Source organism: Calonectris borealis, chromosome Z (assembly GCF_964195595.1).
Source record: "Calonectris borealis chromosome Z, bCalBor7.hap1.2, whole genome shotgun sequence".
NCBI classification, from domain to species: Eukaryota; Metazoa; Chordata; class Aves; order Procellariiformes; family Procellariidae; genus Calonectris; species Calonectris borealis.
In genome coordinates, this window is record NC_134352.1 from 18,628,381 (window position 1) to 18,653,625 (window position 25,245).

Here is a 25,245-nt window from a genome sequence, read left to right on the forward strand (position 1 = left end):
GAAATGAACTTGTTTTCAGATAATGGTATGCACAAAACGTGTTGCTTTTTACAGCTGCAAAGTACAAATGTATAAGTAGTTACGGATCAGCTATTTAGATTAACAAGGAGATGTGAGAAGCTTTTTATCATCTGTTTGAAATGGGTGAAATGAACGTGTATACTTACTAAAAATCAGTTGCCTTCTGTCAAGTCTGCTGTGGCAGATCTTTCTTTGTAGAAAGTTACATAATTGTATGGAGTTGTATGGCACATTTCTCTATCAAGTACTAGCCATATCAGCAAAATAAATATGTAGGCAGTATTTTAGGAGCAAGGACAAAAAATAAGTTGTAAATACTGAATAACACGGGGGCACTGGTGGTGAGCTTATCATAAATGTTGAATTCTGTAGGCAGGGGATAGGATTTTCTTGTTCTTTAGTCCTCTGAGCCTTTGGAAGAACTAGAGAGAAAATACACTGGTGTTTTTGGCTTTTCTCTAACAAGCTTGTGTGTCCTACATGTGGTTTGATACATTTGACATGAAAGTAAAGCAAAATAAGTATTGGAAAATCTGTTAAAGTATGCAATGCTCATGGACAGTTACCCTTTTCATGAGGTACAAACTCCAAATGTTACTAAATCGAGTAAAATGATATGCCTGCTTTAAATATTGTAATGATGTATTTTTTAAAAGATAATTTAAAACTAGATGTTGGCTAGGAGATACTCAACGAACACTGTTTAAATTTTTAGCCTTTTCTTCCATCGCAAAGTAGAGTGGAATATGATTCAGAAGAGAGTCAGGAAAGTGGTGAAGATGATGAAGATACTGATGGAGATGTGTTTGCATCAAATTCACGTAACCAAGAGCATTCTAATTCAAATTCATACAGGTAAGTAACTCTTCAGAATGCAATATCTTCTGCAGTGGCTAGACTTGCATTTCTGGCGTTTTACTTTTGAGATAATACACCAGTTACTTGATATTTCATGGCACTGCATTATCTAGACTTATTAGTTAATTTCTCACAATGATTATTTTACTCATTCTATTAATATACAGTATAGTGACTTTTGAATTCGTAGTATCTATAATATTCTAAAATACTGTTTGTAGTTATCAGCGGTTTATAATGAGGATTTAAAACTCTAAATTTAAATCCTAATTGTGAATAAGTGAGAAAAATTTATTTTCCTATTAGTAAATGACTTACTAGTGCTTTCTTGTTAGTTGGTCACTGATGAGATTGGCAATGGTTCAGCTGGTACTTCACAATTTGAAGATTTTCTACCCTTTGGCTGGACATGATCTTTCAGGTAATAAGCAGCAGAGTTGTCTTTTCATACTTAATAACCACACTTAAAATCAGTAAGGTGTTGAATAATATATATGTTGTAGGTTTATTTTTATTTCAAGAGTTCTTAATTTTTCCATGATCTGAGAAAAATTGTCCTGATACTGTTTATCGTAGAGGTATATTTATGAAATAACATGGTGGGTGGGTAGGATGAGTGAGTGAGAAGAAAGGCTCAGTACTTAGCAGAAGTCTCTGCATACTTAGTCTTTTCTTTGCCTCTTAGTCATACAAGAATGTTTACAATATTTATTTCTTGATGGAAACCATATAGTTTTTGTAATTCAAGTTACATCGGTGCTAGTCCTTGTTTCATGGAATCATAGCATCACGGAATGGTTTGGGTTGGAAGGGACCTTTAAAGATGATCTAGTCCAACCTCCCCCTGTAGTGGGCAGGGACATCTGTCACTAGATCGTGTTGCTCAAAGTCCCATCCGACCTGACCTTGAGCGCTTCCAGGGATGGGGCATCTACAGCTTCGCTGGCAACATGTTCCAGTGTCTCGCTATCCTCATTGTAAAAATTTCTTCCTTATACCTAATCTAAATCTATTCTTTTTTAGTTTAAAACCATTACTTGTTGTCCTATCACTACAGGTTTTGGTAAAAAGTCTTTCTCCATCTTTCTTGTAAGTCCCCTTTAAGTATTGAAAGGCTCCAATAAGGTCTCCCTAGAGCTCCTCTTCTCTAGACTGAACGACCCCAACTCTCACAGCCTTTCTTCATAGGAGAGGTGTTCCAGCCCTCCGATCATTTTCGTGTCGCTCCTCTGGATCCACTCCAATAGGTCGATGTCCTTCTTGTACTGGGGGCCCCAGAGCTAGATGCAGTACTCCAGGTGGGGTCTCATAAGAATGCATTAGAGGGGGAGAACCTCCCTTGCCCTGCTGGCCACCGTTGTTTTTATGCAGCCCAGAATGCGATTGGCTTTCTGGGCTGCAAGTGCACACTGCTGGCTTACGTCCAATTTTTCATTCACCAGTATCCTCAAGTCCTTCTCAGCAGGGCTGCTCTCGATCCATTCATCACTCGGTCTGTATTGATACTGGTGATTGCCCTGAGCCAGGTGCAGGACCTTGCACTTGGCCTTGTTGAACTTCATGACATTTGCATGGGCCCACTCCTCAAGCCTGTCAAGGTCCCTCTGGATGGCATCCCTTCCCTCTAGCAAATCAGCTGCACCACTAGCTTGGTATTATCTGCAAACTTGCTGAGGGTGCACTCACTACCACTGTCTATGTCATTATCAAAGATATTGAACAGTACCAAGGTCCCAATATGCACCCCTGAGGGGCACCGCTTGTAACTGATCTCCATTTGGACATTGAGCTGTTGACTGCAACTCTTTGGATGCAGTCATTCAGCCAATTCCTTATCCATCAAATAGTCCATCCATCAAATCCATATTGCTCTAATTTAGAGGTAAGGATGTTGTGTGGGACCGTCTCAAAGGCCTTACAGAAGTCAAAAGAAGGGGATATCAGTTGCTCTTGCCTTGCCCACCAGTGCAGTCAGTCCATTATAGGATGCCACCAGATTAGTCAGGCACAATTTGCCCTTTGTGAAGCCATGTTGGCTTTCTCTCATACCTGCCTGTCATCCATATGCCTTGACATAGCTTCCAGGAGGATCTATTCCATGGTATTTAATTTCTGTCAGCCTTGAAGTCTGTTCCTGTATTTAGCAATCATAGCACAAAGCAGTTCGTCTTTTTATACTTCCAAATATCAAGTTGAGGTTTGAATGAAGCTTACTTTTGGAGGTACTTGAAATACACTTCAGCCTTCAGCTGAATTATCTTTGTCGAGGTTATAATGGAGAAGGAAGTTTTTTTATTATTGTTAATTTGTCTTTTTAGAGCTTCCAGTTAGCTCCCCAATATGCCATGCAGTTTTGAAAACACTACAGCGCTGGGAACAAGTTCTTCTCCGACGTCTTGAGCTATATGGGGGACCACCTCAACATTATATTTCAGTTCATGCTTCTGAAGATGCCCTAGCTGCTGGTCCTGCGTTGCTTCGCCATAAAACTTTACTTGAGCCTACAAACACTCCATTCAGGTGATTCTAATTTCTATAAACACTGACTATAATATCTTTAACATACGTGAAGCATTATGTTGTTAGTGCATGTGATAGACCATAACTTCGATAACTGTATAATGCCAGTTTCTAGATTTGCTCTAATTAATTGTGAAATTGTGGGTACACATCAGAATTCATGCATCTCTGGTCCAAAGCAAGATCAGGTAAAACAATCAAAAGTTTCTAATTTTTTTTAAGTTCTTCTATTGAATCTTAACACACTGATTTTGAGTGTCTCTGTGGAAAAACTATTGTTGATCATAAAATAAAGAATAACAAATTTGCCCTGAGAGATAATTAAGGATGAGTGACAATGAATTAAATAATTGCCCCACCTTTGGGGGGAATAAAATTACATTCTTATCAGTATCTTTTCCTAAAATCAGAGAAGAAATACTTACTATTTATAATATTTGCGTAGTTGTGACTCCACAAAATTGCATATTCAGCCAGAAAAGTGTGCTCAGTTTCTGCAATTGTCACTTTTTAAATAGATTTCTGCCTTTTTAATCTTACTATCACCTGTAGTTGCAGAATCAACAGAAAGTCTGTCTTTTTGTCGTAAAATAACTCACAATTGTCACACTTGGTTTTAGTAACTTGAATTGATTAAAAAGGAACAGCTGAACATGTATCTGCTGCCTGGCATTATTTTTAAATTATGGTTTAAAGCTATTCCGTGTTTGATGGGTTTTGCTCTGCCATAAGCAGCTATGTTTGTATTTACAAGTTTTGCTTGAGCGTACAGTTTCTAGGGATAAGCATAAGCATTTGAAGTTTGATCTGATTCTACAATCCTTCCAATTTTGTTACTGAAAAGTCATGGTGTTTCAGAGATGTTACGCACCTGGTGATGTGTTCCTAGCAGGAAGTGTTAGTCATTCATTGCCCATGTGATAGAAGCACTCATTAACAATAAACAGAAATTATGCATGTTGTAAAGAATGAAGTGGTGTAATAAATAATCTGTATGCTGACCTTATTGTTGTGTAATCTCTTAAGAGATTTTTCTCACTTTTCCCAACATAGGAAGTGAAAATGTTACATGTTCTTTTCCTTCTTTCTTTTGCACCTCCTCTCACATGTAGATTTGTCAGGGAGATGGTATCAGAATGCTTCTGAATAGGTCTTGTACAGTGTTTAGAGAGCTGTAGTTTTGCTTCAGCATTTCTTCTGACTATAGTTTGATTAGAATATAAGGTATTGCAGTCTCTTATAAGTATAAGCATGATGTAAATATTTATTTTAACTTTGTTCTGTAGATCTAGCAGTCATGTTGCACTATCTGTGAAGAGGCTCTGGCAGTACTTGGTTAAACAGGAAGAAGTCCAAGAAACCTTTATCAGAAATATTTTTACAAAGAAGCGATGCCTAAACGAGGTTGGTGTAGTATATAAAATGCATAAAATGTTGCAGGTCAATCTATGAGCTTTTACTTAAGTTATTTGGCTGGCTTGTTTACTGTCTAGAGCATGAGTGGATAATATACTTGGCTATGACTCTAAATCTACAGTATGTCATATTAACAAGCTTTGTCCATTGTTTTATTGAAAGCAAAAATAATCAGTCTTTGACTGTAGACCGATACCTAACACCACTTAGCTACAGTCAGCCTCTTTGTTAAGCCCAGTATAAAAGCTGCCTCAAAAGAATGACAAACTTTAAAATTTCAGAGATTAAAAACAGTAACCTAATCAGATTCCAAAAGCTCCAAAAGTTTGAGTTTGTCCCTACCGTAGTCATCCTGGGTTTATCGACTGGTTTCTATGATGTTATGATTCAATTTTAATAAGAAAAATGGTCATATGACAGTTAATATTTCTGTCCCTGATAACTTGTCCCACTGTCTAGCTGGATTCCAGGTTCTAGATTCAGTTAAATGGCTGTGGTTCTGTAATGGAGTTTTGGGGGTTTTTCTCCCTCTTTAGTTGCTCCTTTTCTTTCTTACTCACTCTTACTCCCAATAATTCGAAAGAATCACTTGTATTATAGAAAAACTATGGAGTAGCAGAAACATAGGAGAAAGAAGCAGATCTGAACAAATTAAACATGCAGGAGAAAGAGTATTTATGACTAGTAAAGCCATGTGTCATGGTTTAACCTGGCAGGCAGCCAAATACCACGCAGCCGCTCACTCACTCCCTGCCCCCAGTGGGATGGGGAGAGAATCAGAAGGGTAAGAGTGAGAAAAACTCGTGGGTTGAGATAAAGACAGTTTAATAGAACAGAAAAAGGGAAAATGATAATGATAAAATATACAAAATGAGTGATGCACAATGCAATTGCTCACCATCCGCGCTGACCAATAACCAAGTAGCGATCGGTACTTCCTGGATCACGCCTACCCTTCATATACTGAGCATGAAATCACATGGTATGGAATACCCCATTAGCCAGCTGGGCTGGCTGTCCTGATTATGTTCCCTCCCATCTCGTGTACCTAGCTCAGTCAGTAGGCGTGGGAGCTGTCCTTGGACTAGGAGGGTACTTAGCAACAACTGAAAACATCAGTGTGTTATCAACATTCTCCTCATACTGAATCCAAAACACAGCACTAGGAAGAAATTTAACCCTATCCCAGCCGAAACCAGGACACCATGGCAGCAAACAGTTCTGCTGTTCAGCTAATCTTTGTCCTGCCACAACTAGAATGTTAGCTTGTTTGAGTATTTGTGGCTAATTGTGTTCACTACAGACTGCACTTAAAAGGAAAATTGTTTCTTTTGTCTTGTCCTTTGAAGATGCATCATTTCTGATCAAGTCTTACGTTAATGCAGCCATGTTGCTATGCTCTATGGAAAGGTATTTTAGGTGTGCTTTGTACGTTTCCAAGTAGGATCATTGACAGCCTTACACAGCATAGGTGTGTTGGTTTTATTTTGTATCCTCTTGTTACTGACAAAATGCCAGTGGGCATTGCCTGTTTTCCAAGAAACTTCACTTTTGGGATGGACAAGATGCTGTTACAGTACAGAATAGGTAAATCAGTGTCTTCTGTACTGAATATAGAGTTTAGAATTTGGTAATTACTGTTACTACATAAAATAGATATGTCTGTGTGTGCAAACATGCTATTGTGTTTCAATTGTTCTGTGTTGGGGTAAACAACAAGGAATTAAGGATTTCCTTGATACCTTGCGTGTTATGTCTTATCTTTATTCTTTGTTCTGTGGTTGTTCTTTCCTTGATGAAGTCATTAGAGGAGCACAATGAAACCATGAAAAATTCTGTGGTGGAGGAGCCCATCATCAATAAGGTACACAGTAGTAATGCTCAAATTAATTAGAACTTACATCATTATGAAATATTTCCTTTTTGAAATGGTGCCGATCTCCCTTAAAAAAATCTTTGCTGACATAGCAAATAAACTTAAAAATTCAGTTTTGAAAGAGATTGACTTAAGCTAGTGTTGAGTTAGAGCCTATCTGAAATTAAAAATGTCTTAGAAAGCTGGATTAAACAACAGGTAAGAACAATACATATTATCAAATTCCATAGCTATGCCAAATGAGCTGAGGTTGAGATTTGCCCAAGTGACAAAAATTCAGTAGTACTATGGGAGCATAGTGCATACAGGAGCTTTCACCAGTATGAGATGGCTAGAATAGTTGTCTGTAAGTGAAGGTGGTTAACTGAAGTTAGAGCAGTTTGTTAGTATGATACTAGTTTGCTACCAAAAATTTTTTGCTGAGCCTCAGTTTCAAGATGGTGACAAGTGAACCCGTATAATGACTTTCTAGCCACTTTCTTGAAAGATTGGTAGGAGAGACTAAAAAGGTATAATACTATGCCTAGAAATGCAAACAAATACTGTATTCTTCAGGCATTCTTTTACAAAACTAGTGAGAAGACAGAAATGAGAACACCCTGTGATGTCCTTGGGCTACCTTGTTGTTATTAATTATGTGATAAAGCAGTATTAGCAAGCAGGTACTTGGAACTGACTGGGGAAAAAATAATCTTAATTTCATGCAGGTTTGTTCACCAGACAACACAGATCATGTTTTTCTATCTGTTTGTCACTGCAGTTTTGTGCAGTTTTACATACATCAGATCACTGGAGTATTAATTTTGTTTTAATCTTAAAGGTATTCTACTTCATGGTGTATAACAGCTACAGACTTTCTTCAGACTTTGAAAAAGACTGTTTGCAGTTCTTTGACAGCAGCACCTTACTGGTTTTCAACTAAAATATCCTTCTTTAAATCTTTTGAAGACCAGAGAATTAAGAAATTGAAGGGGAGAGTCTGGGAAATGGTAGTTCTGGAATAATTCTTTGTGTTTTGAAGAAAACACAAAATTTTACATTTGCAATTCAGGTTTGAATTTTTATGTTGTCATTTGTTTGGCAATGCCATTTTTTTTACTGTAAAATTACTTTTGTAACTACAACAGACTGGAGTCTGTTATCTATCAGTTTAATACTTGCAATGCTGAGCTCTTTCATTTTGAACAGGAGTTCCATAGTGCTGGTAGAGTTTAGAATTTTGTTGTGTGTATATATACCTGGATGCATTTCTAAAATACAAAAAGGTAGACAAGATTCAAATACAATATTAGATCACATTAAGGGAAAAAAAAAAAGAAAATGTGATAGTAAAAAGTTTGTGGTACTGGAATGTGCAGTGTTCCAGATTTATTTAATTGTGGAGAGTAGTGAATAGATAAGCTGACAAAGTTCAAATCTATTTTCCTGCTCAGGATCTTGTCTGCTCCTTCTTCTGGACTATTTCATCAGTTTCAGTGGTGAAAAGTGTTTGCTAGGAGTATAAAAAGACTTAGCAAATTTTTTTAAGAACAAAACATCAAGACTCAATTTTTTTATTATCAACACCCCCAAGTCTGCATGTAGCCTCGCTGGTTTTCAGCATCCCTGAAAAACTTGAGAATGAACACAGTACTGTGACTTCTGTGTCAAATTACGCTTTCTGTGTTGCTGAGGTAATGTCAACATGGCAGTGGGAAGCTAGTTTATTACACACGAGACAGGTTTACTGTGATTGTTACAGGGTGTATTTGTCATATTTTCTTAGAATTAAAATCGAGGAAAAAACCCCATCAAATACACGATCCAATGTTTGGCGTCTGTACTTCCAGTAAAAAGCAGTGTTGCATAGAAGTCTGCATTTAAATATGCTTTACTTTTTAAATACAGATAGAAACAGATTTGGGATACCCAGGAGGCAAGGCAAGAATAATCCATAAAGAGTCTGACATCATTACTGCTTTTGCAGTCAATAAGGTGAGTATAAAGGAGGTAGGATAATCTAAGTGTGTTGTACTTCCACCTGATAAACAAGTAGTAGTCCCACTGTGAATAGGTGAGATACCCTTTGCCAGCCATCCTGCTACAGCTTGAACTCTTAGCACTCCCTTCTCTAAAACACTTCATAAATATCTTTTCATAATTAAAGAGTTCTACTACAAATTGCCTTTTTTTTCTATTGTGCAATGGATTGAGAGAAGGGAGAGGTGGCCTCTACTTTTTATTTAAGCTTGTGTGTAGGAGTATTTTTCTTTCTCTGTTGAAGACAGGAAGTCATCTTTTCTTCTCTTCTCCTGTTTAACCATTTAAGCCTTAAAAGGGGAGGAAGGGAGCTGGGTTGCAAACGTTGTAGTTTAGTTACCTCTTTATTATCCTCTGAGGAAAGCAAGCAGAAACTAGAGCTGCTAGAGAGGTACAAAATACAAATAGTGTGTGATGCTATCCCAGATGCAAATAAACTTTTAAAAAGGAAATGTCAAGTTTAGACAGTTTAAGTATATAGATTTGTAGACCTAAATGTTTGGGTTTTGTAAATTGATTAAGTGTGTTTTTGTGAACAAATGGACTATAACCAGAGAAAATAAAAAAAAAGACCTTTTTGAGTATTCCTTTTGTATCTGCCTTTGTGTGTGTTACTTTTTTTCAGGCAAATCGGAACTGCATTGCAATAGCATCAAGTCATGACATTCAAGAATTAGATGTTTCTGCGATTCTAGCTACACAAATCTACACCTGGGTTGATGATGATGTGGAAATAGAAAATAAAGGGTATACTTTTCTATGTTTCCAATATCACAGCTTGACTGTGTATAAATCAGTGTAACAAAGCACAGTATTTAATGTTGTTGTTTGGAATCTAACTTATTATGTTGTTTCATTTATAGGGCTGATGATTTCTTAGTTATACATGCTCGTGATGATCTGGTAAATGTTCAGGGAACCACTCCTTATACTCATAGTAATCCCGGCACACCTATCAATATGCCTTGGCTTGGTAGTACACAAACTGGCAGGGGTGCATCTGTGGTAAGTTGCCTGTCAAAGATTAGCCTTATGTACTCTCTCCGATTCTCTCCTTTTGTCTCTTCAGTGTTGCTGGTTATATTTTACAATTCGCGTGTAAGTAAATGTAGTTTTTCTCTATAGTCAAGATGAGCTGGAATTTTTTATAATCATTCCATTAATAGGTTAAAATACTGCAGAGAACTTAAGATACACCAATTGAGCAAGCAAAGTTTTTAGTCAAGCCATTCTATGCTTAAGATACATCGTTAAAAAATAAAGAATCAGGATTCAGGTTGCAGCTTAAGTTGCAGCTTAAATTGTTCTTTAATGACTTGAAGCCAAATGCTGTATCTAAAAAGTATATATTCAGGAGATTTCAGGGTATAAATTCATAAAGATTGGGTGCAAATATCTGTGTGAAATATTGAGGTAGCTTTTATTTTAAGCATAATCTTAAGTTTCATTCTGCGTTCCAGACTATTCCAGTTTTTATTTAAAAGTAAATACCAACCTCTGCTCTAGTACTAAGTACCTTTGTAGTGCACTGTGTATTAGTATGAGCATGAGCAACTTAAACTTGGGAAAAATGGAGGTTTGTGGTTTCATAAGAAAAATGAGGAAGGCAGTACTGCGGAAACAGGACCAACTGCAAACATCATACATAGTTTGAACTACATGTCACGCTGATATATGACTGTTTATCTCCAAAGTTGTTGTCAGCTCTGTCTTCTTTGAAGTGCTGCACAGTTTTGCCATAACTGCTTAGTAGCATTATTAAATCTCTCACTTCTGAAGATCATGTTTTAGAGGAGATAATCAGTTTCACCGTTCGGCATTTCTGAAATACACTAGAGTCAGGGACACCCAGTAAAGTGTGGCTATGTCCGCATGAGCAAATCTGGAGGAAAACCAGCTTCACCAAAATCTTTCTGTTGCTACTATTTGTTACTTTGTTCCTTCGGATACCACTTTTGATCCTTGTTCCCGTCTTTGCTTTTCCGTTATTCACAGCCCATTTAGTAGATACAGTCCACTGTTCTTTACCATTACTGGCTTTTCAGTATTGTTGTCTTTGCTTCGCTTCCATCGATAAGGGGAACTATGGTGCCCGTATGATGCTCAGGCAGTTAACGTTTTATTAGTTCTAAGGTTTTTTTGTTACTCCTCTTCACGGTTCCTGTTACATAGTTCACACAAGGTAAGTAAGCAGGCTCACCACCAGATCCTTCAGTACAGTGCGTTTACACAGTTCTTACAGGAGGTGTTTCTAAGGGAGCACTGAAGTGAATAGTACACACTGTCAGCTTTGAAACTCAGGTAGTGTTCAACAGCTTGTCTTCCAAACCAGTATGACTGACACCAATATTCACCAGTTTAATAACTGGTGGGTCAGATTTTAAGCTTTTTTATTCTTCTCTCTTAGTGTACATTAGGCCCAAAGCACCCAACTCTCTAACAAAGCAATCAGTGTTCTAGCCATCAGCTGTTGTTAAAGGGAAACTAGCAGTATCTAATGTCAGTTACATTGGTAATTGCATTTGATAATGATACTTGATTTCAAAATCAGAGACACCGCACCAGAGATTTATGTTAGCATATTCTTTCAAAGGCACGATTCTGTAAGCATGCATTTTTCCAAAGCGTAATCCAGTAGGGGTCAGGAGATCATGATGCATGCTTATCTGTTGAATGAAGTAGTACAATGTCCATTGACTTCTGGGTAAAAGTTAGGAGCTGTAAAACTCAACACAGACCTTCATTTTGGTAAAGAAATAGAATGAGCATGAATAATTTTTTTCACTTAAACATGGATATAAATTGTAAGTTCAGAGAGCGAAGTATTTCAATTATTTACGGATTGGTATATGCACTAATGTTTGAAGCATATCACCCTCTGTTGTCTTGTCCTAAATCTTATAACGTATATGTTGTTTTATTCACCAATGTTTTACCAAACCGTTGAGCTTTTTTCTTTGTCATTTAAAGTACTTACAAAAAAAAAGGAAAATATGTATTTGAAAATCCTAATTTTTATTTTCAGAAAAGTGTTTTGAAATAAAACTTGGGTAACCAGAAGGCATGAGGCTTTCTCTTCAATAAATAATAAAGCTTTGAGAATTGAAAGATCTAAATCTGCTTCCAAAATGTAATCAAGAGGATTGCAATTACTCCACTAATCCAAATCCCAGGAAATTTTAGCAAGAAAATCAGTTATTTCCCTTTTAAGTGTTTTTCCTCCTTTTTCTTTGCAAACTCTCTGAAAATTTGGAGAACATTGCTTTTCAACTCTTTGGATCATATTTAGTAATATGAAGCAAGTAAAAATTTGTAATTCATACGTTCTTCCAGTTGACACCCTGATATGACTGGAGACCAGGGGAGAATAGCATACTTAGTATACTTGATTCGCTATCTACTGTTTCAGTGACAAAGCAGTGGCAAAATACTGTACAAAATCATAGCAGTTGAAAGTCATGGTTGGACTCAATGATCTTAAAGGTCTTTTCCAACCTAAATGATTCTATGAAAGTAGTTCAGTGCCAGGACAAAGCAGTGGCAAAATACTGTACAAAATCATAGCAGTTGAAAGTCATGGTTGGACTCAATGATCTTAAAGGTCTTTTCCAACCTAAATGATTCTATGAAAGTAGTTCAGTGCCAGCTTGCTACTGATGCATAGTAAGTGGTAAGCTACTGTGTTGAAAGTGAGTGCGCTGGCAACAAACTTTTGTTCGTGTTATCATTTAAAGTTAACACCTGGTACAAATATAAACTTATGCCCTCTTCGCTCTCAAATGTTCTCAAATACTACATGCATGAGCAAACTGAATCCAACAATTTTCTGAGGAAAGACAGTCCTCAAAGTAGCCAGATGTTTTTGAGGAGAACTAATAGAAATAAGAGAATGAAAACTTAACTTTGACATACATTAATAGAAAGAAAAGAAAGGAAGAGACATGCAAGGAAAATACAGGTGCATTTCCCTGATGAAAAATCCCTACTGTTTCTTTCCAATTGTGCTATTGTGGGTTGGACTTACGATTTAATTAGCTGGTGTTTTTATCTTAATTGTCTTGATGTCTCCAGTTCTCTTCATGTATTGAACTCTTCCCAGTTAGGAATTAATCAACTAAGAAAAACAGCATTCTTGGTAATGTACCTTGCTCAAAGCAAAGTTTGGAATTTAGGAACAAAAGTGCTACTGAAAATCCATTGGATGTGTATTTGCAAAATTACAAACACTTTTTAAGAATTTTTTATTTGCCAGTTGCTAGGTGTATTGCTTATTCTGGATGGCCACAAATAATCAGTTTTCAATCAATGACAATAAATAATAAAACTTGACAATAAATATATTCCTTCCTATTTTTTACTTCTGTTAAAGTTTGTTTACCTCTTTCTTTACATGCTTCTGCCTCTCTCTTGCTTATCTTACAATATTCAGGAATATTCCAATAAATTTAATGGAATCAGAAAGGAATTGGCAAGAAAAGAGGTAAGACTGCAGTCTAAGGAGTGTTTATATTTGGATCCATAAATCTCTGAAGCAAAAAGTTAATATTTACCTAGATGTATAAAGCTGCAAAAGTATTAACATCTTCACTAGTCTTGGAAGAAACTGACTTCTATCTGAATTTCTAAACCCAGTACTTGCTTTCAGTAGGAATCACTACAGTAGGATCACTAATTATTCTAGTTCAGTAAGTTTTAGTTCAGTAGTATTGTTTAATTATTTTCTATTATTTTGCATATTGAACAGATGCTCAAGAAGGCTATTAATAATGTCAGAAGAATGGCTTCTCATCCAACATTACCGTATTGTAAGTTCAGTTTTGTTAAAAAAAGAAAAAAATTACATGAAGATTATGTATTTACTTTCTGGCCCTGTTTCTTAGTATGCTGCTATTTTGTACTATTACAGCAATCTATTATATGTTTTAAAAGTTGCTTGTAAGCCCTATTTTACTGAAACTATTTTTCATTTCCCAAAAAAATAATATGGGGGATATAGAATAGCCTTTAGAAACAGTGATTTTTTTTTTACACCAAAAAGTACTGTATTTCTGTTTTATTTGTGACTTAGATGAAAGATAGTAGGAAAAAGATAGATTATTATCTCGAAGTAAATAGCTTCATATTTCAGTAGCATCTAAAACCAGTTCTTAAGTAATGAGTAATTACAGTTCAGTAAGATTTGAATAGCACGCGTGTAAGTTTCAGTGGTACCCACTGAACTATGTATTCACTACGGCACATATTGTGGCACAAATTATTCTGAGGATGTTGTGAGCTGGTGTGAGATTTCTTAAAATTTTGGAAGAAATCTTCCTGTTCAACTGCTACAACACCTGTGAAAAGTCATGTAAATATTTTCTGTTGCAGACTTGACAGGTGCTCAAGATGGTAGTGTAAGAATGTTTGAATGGGGTCATGCACAGCAAATCACATGTTTTCGGTCTGGTGGCAACTCAAGGGTAACTCGAATGAGATTCAATTACCAAGGAAATAAGGTAACTGACAGAATGCTTCTGTACTTACCCTCTTCTCTCTCCCTTCATCCCCATCCCCATAATTGTAAATTAGCAGAAACATCATATTCTTCAAACCTACAGAAGTTTCTCTGAGTTGTGGATAATTTCTCTGTAATACATACATATGTATTTACAATTAATAAATCTTTTTTCAGTTTGGAATTGTTGATGCTGATGGATATATAAGTTTATATCAAACAAATTGGAAATGTTGCCCACTTACTGGAACTTCACCTAAACCATATTTGGTAAGCTGAAAACTAAATTTGCTTCCATAAACTTGTGTTGTGCTCTTTTATTTCCTTCCCCCTTTAATCATAGTTATGAGAGGGCAGGGATTGTGCTGATAAGCAGTATTAATCAAGATTTAATATATTGTTGCCATCCTGTGATCCATATGACAGTTCTTAAATCCTAATCATACTTACTAAGTTAGAGAGTAGAAAATGCAATGTTAGATCTAAAATAACTTTAATGTTCTTTGAGACTTATCAGTAATTGTCAATTGTTAATTAATTGTCAATAATGCAGGACTGGAAAGTATACTTCCATGAAAAATTAAGAGTATCAGAAGGCATACACATACCTTTATATTCTGTCTTCTTTAAATTGTTTTTGAAACAGCTCACCTTCTTGAGGAAGTTTAAGATTTCATGCTTACACAAAATCCATTTCTTTTTTAATTAATAATTTCTAAACTGCAATTTTTCAGACCTGGCAATGTCATAACAAAACAGCCAATGACTTTGTTTTCATCAGTTCATCATCTTTGATAGCCACAGCAGGATTGTCTTCTGACAACAGGTAAGAACTGCTGTGATAATACATAAAAATGAAGCGGTGCCATGTTTTCTCTCCTTCCCATCCCCTTCCCAACTTTTTGTTGATGATTCTGCAGTTTAAGAGCAACATGTGTACTTCTGCTCTCTTTCTTTCTTTGTGGAAGGGGTAGAGAAGCAATGTTTGCAGCTAAATTCCATGTGCCTATTAAAGGAGATTCCATAAGGAAGCACAAATCCTTTATTCATGTTCCATATGAGGAGGGGAAATGGAGAGGGAGGTGCTGATCTTTTCTCCCTGGCATCCAGTGACAGGACACGTGGGAATGGTTCAAAGCGTTTGGGGAGGTTTAGACTGGACATCAGGAAGCATTTCTTTACTTAGAGGGTGGTCAAACGCTGGAACAGGCTTCCTAGAGAGGTGGTCAATGCCCCATGCCTGTCAGTGTTTAAAAGGCACTTGGACAATGCCCTTAATAATACGATTTAACTTTTGGTCAGTTCTGAATTGGTCAGGAAGTTGGACTAGATGATCGTTGTAGGTCCCTTCCAACTGAAATATTCTGTTCTGTTCTATTCCATTCATATGAGCCTGTCTTAAATTATTTTTATGGATGCAGGGAGTTATGCATAGCTCTTCATTTCACACTTATTTTCTTAAGTAAGTTTTGATAAAGAAACAGCAAAAACTGCTAACATTCAGGTGAATTCAGCTACAAAAGATTGTAATTTCAATATGAATTCTTTATGAGAATAACCAGTCATAGAATGATTGTGTAGAAGGATTGTTCTCCCAGTATTTGTATGACTATGAAAGTAATTTGGGGTCTTCTCAAAAGTAATCATTGAAAGTCTGTTTACAGTGCTTTCATGCCTGAAACAATCTCTTTAAGGTTCAGATGAATTTTCAAATGTTCAAAATATTTTAGAACTAAAACATTTTTTTCTGCAGAAATATTTGTCTTTGGGATACTTTGGTTTCACCTACAAATAGCTTGGTGCATGGTAAGTAAAATACAACCAGCAAAATATTTGATCACAGTAAAAAATATATACATGTGTTTCTGTCTTTATGGAAAAGTTATTGTGGGAAGTAATTTAACATTAGCAGTAAAACATAATTCACTGTACTGTGTGAGTGCACCAGCAGGAGTATAAAAACAGATTCTTGAGAAATTTAGTGCTATATATAAATGATTGCTTTCATGGACATGAGCATCTTCCTTTGCATATCTTGTATCTTTGCACACAAGTGCAACCCCTGACAGCTAGACATCTGTAATTTCTGTTCCTTTTAAAAGATTCTGAGCAACTCCTGCTTGTAGTGAGTAGCATGTTGAGAAGACAATAGCTGTAACACTGTCAAAACTAGACCAAACAATGGTACTACAAAGATAGCATTGGGCACTTGCAGATACGTTCTCTATTTGGAGAGTATGAGTGGACATGCTTTTTATGAACTGTTAAGTATTTCCTTGCCTCTGTGAAAATCCTATCCTCAGAGAAGCCATGATTATGAAACGATTCTCTGGAGGTATGGATATGAATAAATGCACCGAATTTTCTAGAAAATATTCATTGATTTTTTTATGAATATATTGAACAAGCAGATGTACAAATAAGATCTCATAATTATATAGTAATTTTCAGAATCGAACTACAAGATGAACTTACTGCTATATTTGTAAACTGGTGCATTTTTGCTTTCAAAGACTATCCAGTTCTATGACACTTATTCTATGTATTATGCCAAATACTGTGGAATGTTTTCAGTGCCATGTGTGTGTGCATGTATAGATACCTACATACAGTATTACAAAAATGCTTTAGAAGCATTATTCCTCTAAGTATGCTTTTTAAGATGTAATAAATATTAGCAGGGTTTCATTAACTTTATTACTAATATTTTGTTGCAGTGGAAAAGAAATACATTTCAATGTCTGAAATACAGAATAAGGTTCAGAGAGAGGAGTTGTGAACTCCTTGTAATTGAAGTGTGGTGAATGCTTAACTGTATGTGTGAGATGTGTGGAATTTCTAAACGCAAATTTAGAGAACCCTTTGAACTACAAGTACAATATACTACATGCCACGTGTTAGGATTTATGGCATCTAGTCTCAAACGTACTGAGCTTTGTTCTGATAATTGTAATCTTCATTCACTTCCTCTACTCATTTGGGGGAATAGACATATCCAAACAAATGTGAAAAGCAGCAAATTAAAAGTAAAATAACCAGTGGAAACTTACAAGATATTTGGGCAAGTATTTAGGAGGACATTCCTTATAAAAACCATATGCCTTAAAATAATAAGCAAGAATCTGTTTCTGGTCACAGCTTAATAGTTTGCGATTACACAGGGATAGAAAGAAGAATATAAATTTTTTTTCATACAGATTGTAACTGCTTAATTTGAGAATACTGCAACTTCAGGGCTGAAGTTGGTGAACCTGGGCTTACATATATATCGTACTGCAATAAATGGACTGGTTGTGGTCAATTGGATTACAGCATCAAAGTCGCTGTTGCTACTGTTTTGAACCATTAGAGGTTGAAGGAAAATTAAAGTTAGTACTGTGAAATTGAAGTTAGTACTGTGTGTTTATTTAAATTACTTTGCTTTGGCTTTCAGCTTTTATCTGTCATGATAGTGGAGCAACTGTGCTAGCATATGCTCCAAAACATCAGCTGTTAATATCTGGAGGCAGAAAAGGCTTTACGTGTATAATTGATCTTCGCCAAAAACAGCAGCAACAGTTACTCCAAAGTCATGATTCTCCAGTCAAAGCAATTGCTGTTGATCCTACAGAAGAGTATTTTGTCACAGGATCTGCTGAAGGCAACATAAAGGTATTAATGAGGGGGAGGGAGCAGAGAGATGAAGATAATGTGTAAATTCAAAAAGAATCTTGCATAGGTGTGGAATAATCAGATATGTCATACATTCTGCATTTGTTCTCAACTCAGACCTGCACGTTTATTAATTTAATTATGAAATGTTAGCCTTACCTTGCAGTCCTCCTTTTAGTTAGTCTTACCTTGGTCCCCATATATATTCCTTATTATAGAAAATTAATATTAATATTCTATAACTGTGTCATTACAGATTGCTACATATCTTTTCTGTTACAGTTAGTGTCAGAGAAATGAATGCAAAATGTAGTCCAGTTTCTCAATGACTCATTATTGGTGAATTTTAAGATTGTGGTAATTATCCTTGTAAGAGATTGATGTTTTGATGCTTTTTCAGGTGTGGAGTCTGTCTACGTTTAATCTTCTTCACACTTTCATCAATGAGCATGCTCGACAGTCTCTCTTCAGAAACATTGGGACGGGAGTCATGCAAATTGAGACAGGACCAGCAAATCACATATTCTCTTGTGGTGCTGATGGAACAGTAAAGATGAGAATCTTGCCTGATAGATTCAGCCCTTTAAATGATGTGTTAAAAAATGATGTGAAATTTATGATCTAATATTTTTCTCCAAACAGTATATAACATTCCCCTTCTGCCATCCCTGAAAATATTTTTCCTGGAACTAGCCAACAAAGCAGATACACAATGATAGCTTGTGCCACAAAGATACTTTTTTTTCTTTTTTTCTTCCCTCTCCCCTATTTATTACCTGGAGCTTTTAGTCCCTGATGCACTGATGCCTTAAAGATTAACAAGGTCCTTCAGATTTTGATCATTGCCTAAAATAAAAGCTATACATGACTCCGAATTATATACTTATAATATTATTAAGATGTTGCTGAAGTTATTTACTTTTCCTTTTGAGGTAGTTACACTCCCACCTGGAGTGTACCATCTGGGCATGGCCTCTGCTTATACTCAACACCTGGCCGCCTTCTAAAAGCAGGTCTGTCCAGATGGAAACCTTAGGTAATGTTGCTTTTTCACTGTGGCAACCATAACCGTCTCTCTTCTCAAATTGTTTAGTCAGCCGACAATAAAAATTTATATCATGTGTAGAAGAGAAACAAAGCCTGTGTGAGCAGATACTGCTGGCCGTGCAAGCATTCATGTAATGAGCCACTGTCTGTCTCCATTCCTGGAATCCAGGCTGTTTACCTCTCTAACTTTCCTGATCTCCTTTCTCTGATCTAGGGTATAAGAAACTGAAGGACATTCTGTAACTTGTCTTCTGTTCTATAGCTTGAATCACTGCCATCAGGATGGCAGGCTTACCTTTTAAAAAGAAATATATTTTTAACCCTGAACACTCCCTTTACAAAAAATATGTAAATATTAATGGATATCTTCCTAGTAAAATAGTCAAGATTATGTGTGAAGCTTTAGTCTTGATCAAAAAGATACAGGAAGATCCTGCTTTAGGATATGGCACTAGAATTTCTTCAAAGAATATTTATTTACATGTCTGTAGAGGAAAAAAAAACCAACTAATTTATTTTTACATTTTTTCCAGTAAGACTTTTATTTAGCCCAAAGATACTCAGTTCATTCTTAGCACTTACGTTCTTGTTTGTCTGCTTTTCCTAAATACTTTGAAAAAGGAAAAAGGAAAAAAGTTCAACAGCAAAGTACTTTAATACTGTCAGTCTCTGTACTGTATGTTTACACCTGGTGTAAAATGAAAGAAAAAAAATTTGAAAAGGATAGATGGATTTTTTTTTTGCCAAAATATTAAACTGCATAACTTAAATGTTTGACCAAATTATTAATGCACAAAGCCTTTACATTTTTTTAGTCAGCTAAAAACTGTTTCTGTAAGTATTTTGGTTTACTTTTCCTGACTTGAAAGCTTGACAAAAGTTTGATTTGTAAATTAGATGTGAGGCTGGATTACTTGAATGCCAATGGTGTACTTTTTTGCTAAAAGATATTTTGTGAAATATAGCACCAAGATATTAACTGTAAAATAAACTTGTCAAATTAGGAACTATGGGGATAAATAAAGCATAGCAGAAATGAAGGGCTTGTAAAACGAACTTTGTAACATTCTCAGGATGCTTTTATCTTAAGAATATAAAATTGTTTAAAAAGATTTTGTAAAATGTATTAAGGTCATTTTAAATGTATGTTTTGCAAGTTGCAGTGCAAACACTATGAAGGTTTTTATGCACATAACCTGAATTTTCAAATTGTGCAATAAAAAGAATGTGAATATTTTGCCATGAAGAAACATGTGACAGCATTTCAAACTGGTACAGCTGTTCAGTGATTCAATTGTAATTGTTCTTCCACAACACTTATAGATTGAAATCAAAATTGATATCAAAACAGTTTAAGTACAGCGATGGACCAGAAAAGTGACTAAAAGTGACACCACCTTACAAAACAGACTTGCCCAACGCATATGTCATATTTGCTAAGTGAATGAGTTTCTAATATTCCTTATTCTTATGAAAGAAGGAAAACAATGGAGTTAACAGTAGCACACTCCTTGAGGATCAACTGAAACCCAGACTTTGTAGCTACTTACATGCATTTAGTTTTATGCACCCGCTGAACTAACAAAGTTACATTCAGAAAAGGAAAATGTGCAAAAATCATGCCAACATTATATAATGACGTCCTTATGTTTTGTCCTTAAATATTTATATCTCATTAGCTTTAATATTTCAAGCTCAGTTTATTGTACTGGCAATCACAAAAAGCTGTCTTATCGTCTGCGAACTGAGCAGATTTTATGTGTAATTTGCCAAGACATACAATGTTGTCATTTTTCCGAGTAGAGCTGCACTATGAATAATCCTGGCAAACTTATGCTTATACCAGAGAAGTACTGACCGGGAGCAGGCATTTTCAATAATGTTTATAGTTACCATAAGCTACTCGCGAAACTAAATTATGTAAAATCACAATGTATTTGCCACACCTTCATAATCTTTCCAATAAAGCCTGGAGAAACTCAACCTTCTAGAATTCCATGTTGCTGCTGCTTCATTTACAAATCAGTTGTTTGCTTGTATAATGTTCACTGATGTTTAACAATTATTGTAAGTCAAATTATCAGTAGCTTTCTTATAATGATGGAATCAAAATAAGTTAACTTCCTTTGTATCTGAAACTTTTAAAGGGACACTCTCAACTTGAAATCTAGTCATTGGGGAAAAACTGAACTCAAAACTCTTCCAGCTGTTGCCTTTAGCAACTTCCACTGACTTTTGTCGTCCAGAAATTAATGCTTTCTTCCTGTTGCAGTGCAAGTTACTCAAAACAGAAGGGTAGTAGTGGCTGCCCAGGGTTCTATGCTTGAAGTAGCCATGTGCACAAATTGAACTTAAAATTTGCATTTACCAGTGCTTAATTAATAATAATTCTATGTCCAGACAAAATTACTTAGCTTGTAGTTGATAATGTCCCTTTTAAATATCATAGACTAGCAGTTGTGACTTGTGTTTGTTTATGTAGCAATACATAATGTGTATTCTTGTAGCAATACATAGTGTGTCATTCTTGTGTTGCTAATTGATTCAGTTACCTCAAACAGATATATGATCCAAGTTCTTTACTGTTAGTTGAGTAACTTGTGAGAGTTAAAACTCTGGCCATCTGGGTACTTAAACTGGCTTGCTCTGTGACTTTTAACCAGAAAATTCTCAGCTGACAGCTGATGTTGCAGGATGTTTATGGAGAAAGATGGAAAGTGGAATAGAAGCAGGTTTTGTACCATGCTGCTGTGGCACAAGGTGAACTTACACATGTTCTACCGTGTTTTAGGAACCTTGCTACCAGTTACAGGAAATAAACTGTTGAGATATCGTACATTAGGTACCACTCCCTTCCTCTTAAGAGCACTCAGTGTTAGATTAGTTGCAATAGGTATGAAAAAAGCAACAGTGATTAAAAGGAAATAAGCTTGGAGACAGTATGTCCTCCAAAGTAATTTTTTGAGATGTTTATTTTTACTAAAAATAGCAAAACCATCTCTAATGGCAGGTTCAGCACACTGATCAAACTACTTTCTATAAAATAAAGATACTGATTTCCCAAGTTTCTTGGTGTTTCTTATTCCTCCCTATTTCTAGCTCTAAAATCTGCATGGTTTTGATCTTTCCCTGTCTTTTTTTTAATGCCTTAGCTTTCCTTGTATTAGCTTTTTGATGTTTTGGGGGTTTTTGGGTGTGGGTTTGGTTTTGGTTTTTTTGGTTGTTTTTTTTTTTTTTTAATTCAATGCATAACTATCGGTTGTAATCAGTTCTAAGTCATTTCTCAGTGGAATGAGGCTGATGTGATGGTGCTTTCTGTCATTTTCTTCCACAATGAACTTTTTTAACCCCTTGTCTCTTTCATTTAAACTTGAAAGCCTGTGGAAGTCTTGGGGAACTCCACCTTTCTTATTTTTCCCACCCCTAGAAGAGATACAAAGATGAGTGCCCCTGCTCTAGTTATACACTAGGCAGCAAGCTGCTGCCAAAATTATAAATACCTCGACGTGCAGCTCAGCAGAACGAAAGAACAATTTTACTTGGGGTTTGCCCTGGCACTAGGGGTAACTCCTCCTTCGGCAGCGAAGCATGGAAAAGCAAAGAAAAGATGCACCCCAAGATCTAGCACCGACTTTCCCTTGCGGCCGTGTTTAAACCCCTCTTCTCCACCTGGTGTTTTCCCCCGTGTGCTGCGGGAAGACCGTCGAACCCAGCTGCCTCCCGCTGCGCCGCCCGGCCAGCCGCCCGACGTCCCCGCTGCCGGCACCGGCTGCTTGCCGGGCGAGAGGTGGCGCCGGCAGCGCGGGTGGGACTAACGACGGGCGGGCAGGCGGGCGCCGCCGTGGGGGGACGCGCTGCCCGCCGCCGGGGGCTGCCCGCCCTTTCCCCTCCCCGCCCGCCCCGGAGCGAGCGGCGGCGCCGGTCGCGGAGGGCAGGGCCGCCCCTCTCCCGCCCGCCGGGGCCGCGCCCCGCCCCGCGGCGCGGGGAGCCGGGGCTGCCTCTGCCGCGCCCGCACCGCCTCGGCAGCGCCGCTCCCGCCGCTCCCTCCGCCAGCCCCGAGGAGGCGCCGCCGCCCCCGCCCCGCGCCCACACAGTAAGTGCCGCCGCTCCTCGGCGCGGGGTCCCGCTCCCGCCGCACTGGGCAGCCCCTTCCCCTGCGCGCCGGCGGAGGGGGTGGGCGAGGGCAGCAGCCCCGCCGCGGCAGGGCGGGCCCGCGCCCGGCGCGGCGCCTCAGCGATAGGGCGGGCTGGGGCCTGGCAGCCCGGCGGTGCCCCGGCAGCCTCCCCGCCGCGGGGGCGGCCGTGGGGGCTTGGCTGCCTGGCGGCTGCAGGTGGCGGACCCCGGGGCGGCGCTGGGAAGCAGAGCTGGGCTTCCAGGGCCGCCCCGGAGTTACTCCGGTTTCATCATGGGGGGCGAAATGCAGTGGCCGGGGCGGAACTCGGGAAGCCCCAGCGAGGCTGGGGCGCGTCGCTGCCGCCTCCTGCCCCGGCGGCTCTCGGCGGGTCTCCAGCACTCGCGTTGAGAGTTTCGTCACGCAGAAATGTATTCGGGCGAAAGCTGAACATGGGTTTGTGTTCGGGGAAGCCGGACTGCCTGGCTTCCCTCTGTCGCTCTTCCCGGGCAGCGGGGCAGTTTTCTGCTTTTTCCAGAAATATTTCTGCTGTGCCCCGGAGTGAGCCCTCGCCCTCGTCAGGGTGTGCTGGAGCACGCACAAAACAAGGCTGTAGCTCTTGAGGCAGAGGCGGTGAGTGTGGTAACGCAGGAGAATTCTGCGTGGTGCTGGTAAAAGACGAACTTTTCTGAGATAGGCGAGTTTGATTTTGAAATACTATCACCAAAAATGTTGCCAGTAAAATTAGTTTGTATCTTATTTACATACCGCTAATTAAATAAAAGAGATCATGGTTCAGTGTGGACTTTCCCTTTTTAGAAACCTGGATGGTCAGACTGCCCATGCTGCAGGTCTGCGTGTCTCTAGAGGTGCATGTTCGCAGCCTTACTTGACCACACACACGCACTGGTAAAGCCAAATGCAGTCCAAATGGTGTTTCTCTCTGCACGTGTCTTGTTTCGGTTATGCTCCTTTGCAAATTATTTCGTGTAACTGGCTAGTGAAACTACTCGCGGTACAAACTGCCCTGGCAAGGCTTCTCCGAGCAGTCGGATGTGCCAGGTGAGGAGCTGTCGGTTGCACTTGCTGGCTGGGTTCCCTGCTGCCAGCTCTGCTTATCTCCTGTCAGCTCTAAATAGGAAATTGAAAGAGCACTGATAGCAGAGCCGAGCGCTTGCAGCCCTTGCCACAGTAGACTAGCCTTTCGGTTGCCACAGGCCACAGGCCTGGTCTGAAAAGCATCGCTGGTCTGAACCTAACCGCTTGTGGGCATCGCTGTGAGAGCCAGAGTTACCGCTCTTTATTGGCAGACCCAAGGCAGGTATTGCGAGGACAGCACAGGTTAGGCTGCGCGGTATCTGTAAAGGCACCGCACCGAGAGTCCTGATCCTGCACACTGTTCCTGTTCCCGTGGTGGGAAGCACGTTAGATTAGATGGATGTTGTTTAAAAATGTAGGAAAGGCCATTGACCCTGTGTATTGCTTATAACTCTTCCATTTAGTGGCTTTTGGTGGGAATCTCTATTTCTTTATGGTGGAAGCTTCTGATTATTATTTCTACCTTGCAGTGATTAACGAGCATTTTAGTAAACTTTGGAGACAGTGCAAGTCTGAGCTATTACAACTTGAAATTAGGCTGAATGCATTCCTTTGCTCATCATGCTACTTACATTCTTGCCATGTATTAATAGTGCAAAAATGTAATATCATGTGTTTGCAGACCTCAAAGTTTTAAGATTTTTACATTTGCCTCATTTAAAAAATGATAATGAGGAGGAGAAAAAAACATCCTCAAGGGAATGAGCTACTCAAGTATTAGGGGGAGGTGTTTGGATGTTCCTCACTGCTTCACCCCAGAAGTCTTTTTTCTTAAGAGATGGGAATCATCTGCTGTCTGTCAAATAAACGGCATAAAAGTTTCCTGAGGCTCTAAACAGGAATTGGTAGGAAAAAAAATCCAGAGAGGAAGAGTTTTGCAGTGGAAGGAGGTCCAAGACCTTTATTTGGAAGACAAAATTTGGTGAACTTGGAACATGCGTAGAAGCAGGAAGAGGAACTAAAATGTTCTAGTACATTTACATACTTATTTTCATTTAACCTGGAAGCAGATTTCACATGGAATATTAGGGCGCAGATCTTTGCAGGAGCACAAAACACTAAGGCCTGAAATGGAAGTCACTCGCTGTTTGCCCTGACAACAGGAGCTGCACATTTCCATGAAATAGTAACTAG

The 25,245-nt window shown here is 38.2% G+C and overlaps 2 protein-coding genes across 11 annotated transcripts in view; both read left to right on the forward strand.

The window, feature by feature from the left end:
• DMXL1 (Dmx like 1) overlaps window positions 1–21,966 on the forward strand; it is an 84,425-nt gene extending 62,459 nt beyond the window's left edge. For 7 of the 8 annotated variants that reach the window (XM_075137737.1, XM_075137729.1, XM_075137730.1 and 4 more), the window contains 15 exons: window positions 737–876; window positions 1,215–1,300; window positions 3,198–3,399; window positions 4,686–4,803; window positions 6,617–6,679; window positions 8,579–8,665; window positions 9,336–9,457; window positions 9,574–9,715; window positions 13,455–13,515; window positions 14,078–14,205; window positions 14,382–14,474; window positions 14,939–15,030; window positions 15,958–16,010; window positions 17,638–17,855; window positions 18,256–21,966. In XM_075137737.1, the coding sequence (XP_074993838.1) occupies window positions 737–876; window positions 1,215–1,300; window positions 3,198–3,399; window positions 4,686–4,803; window positions 6,617–6,679; window positions 8,579–8,665; window positions 9,336–9,457; window positions 9,574–9,715; window positions 13,455–13,515; window positions 14,078–14,205; window positions 14,382–14,474; window positions 14,939–15,030; window positions 15,958–16,010; window positions 17,638–17,855; window positions 18,256–18,480 (1,830 nt within the window). In that variant the 3' untranslated portion in view covers window positions 18,481–21,966. Of the gene's footprint in view, window positions 1–736; window positions 877–1,214; window positions 1,301–3,197; window positions 3,400–4,685; window positions 4,804–6,616; window positions 6,680–8,578; window positions 8,666–9,335; window positions 9,458–9,573; window positions 9,716–13,454; window positions 13,516–14,077; window positions 14,206–14,381; window positions 14,475–14,938; window positions 15,031–15,957; window positions 16,011–17,637; window positions 17,856–18,255 lie in introns of those variants that run through there. The other variant, XM_075137736.1, reaches the window with a different exon arrangement.
• A 25-nt stretch (window positions 21,967–21,991) lies between these two features.
• Window positions 21,992–25,245, forward strand: part of TNFAIP8 (TNF alpha induced protein 8) — a 66,180-nt gene continuing 62,926 nt past the window's right edge. The window contains exons 1-2 of one of the 3 annotated variants that reach the window (XM_075137747.1): window positions 21,992–22,995; window positions 23,833–23,922. Coding sequence is in view for 1 of the 3 variants with exons in the window: in XM_075137745.1 (XP_074993846.1) it covers window position 22,995 (1 nt within the window). In the remaining 2 variants the exon portion in view is untranslated. Of the gene's footprint in view, window positions 22,996–23,832; window positions 23,923–23,945; window positions 24,076–25,245 lie in introns of those variants that run through there. The other 2 variants (XM_075137745.1, XM_075137748.1) reach the window with 2 other exon arrangements.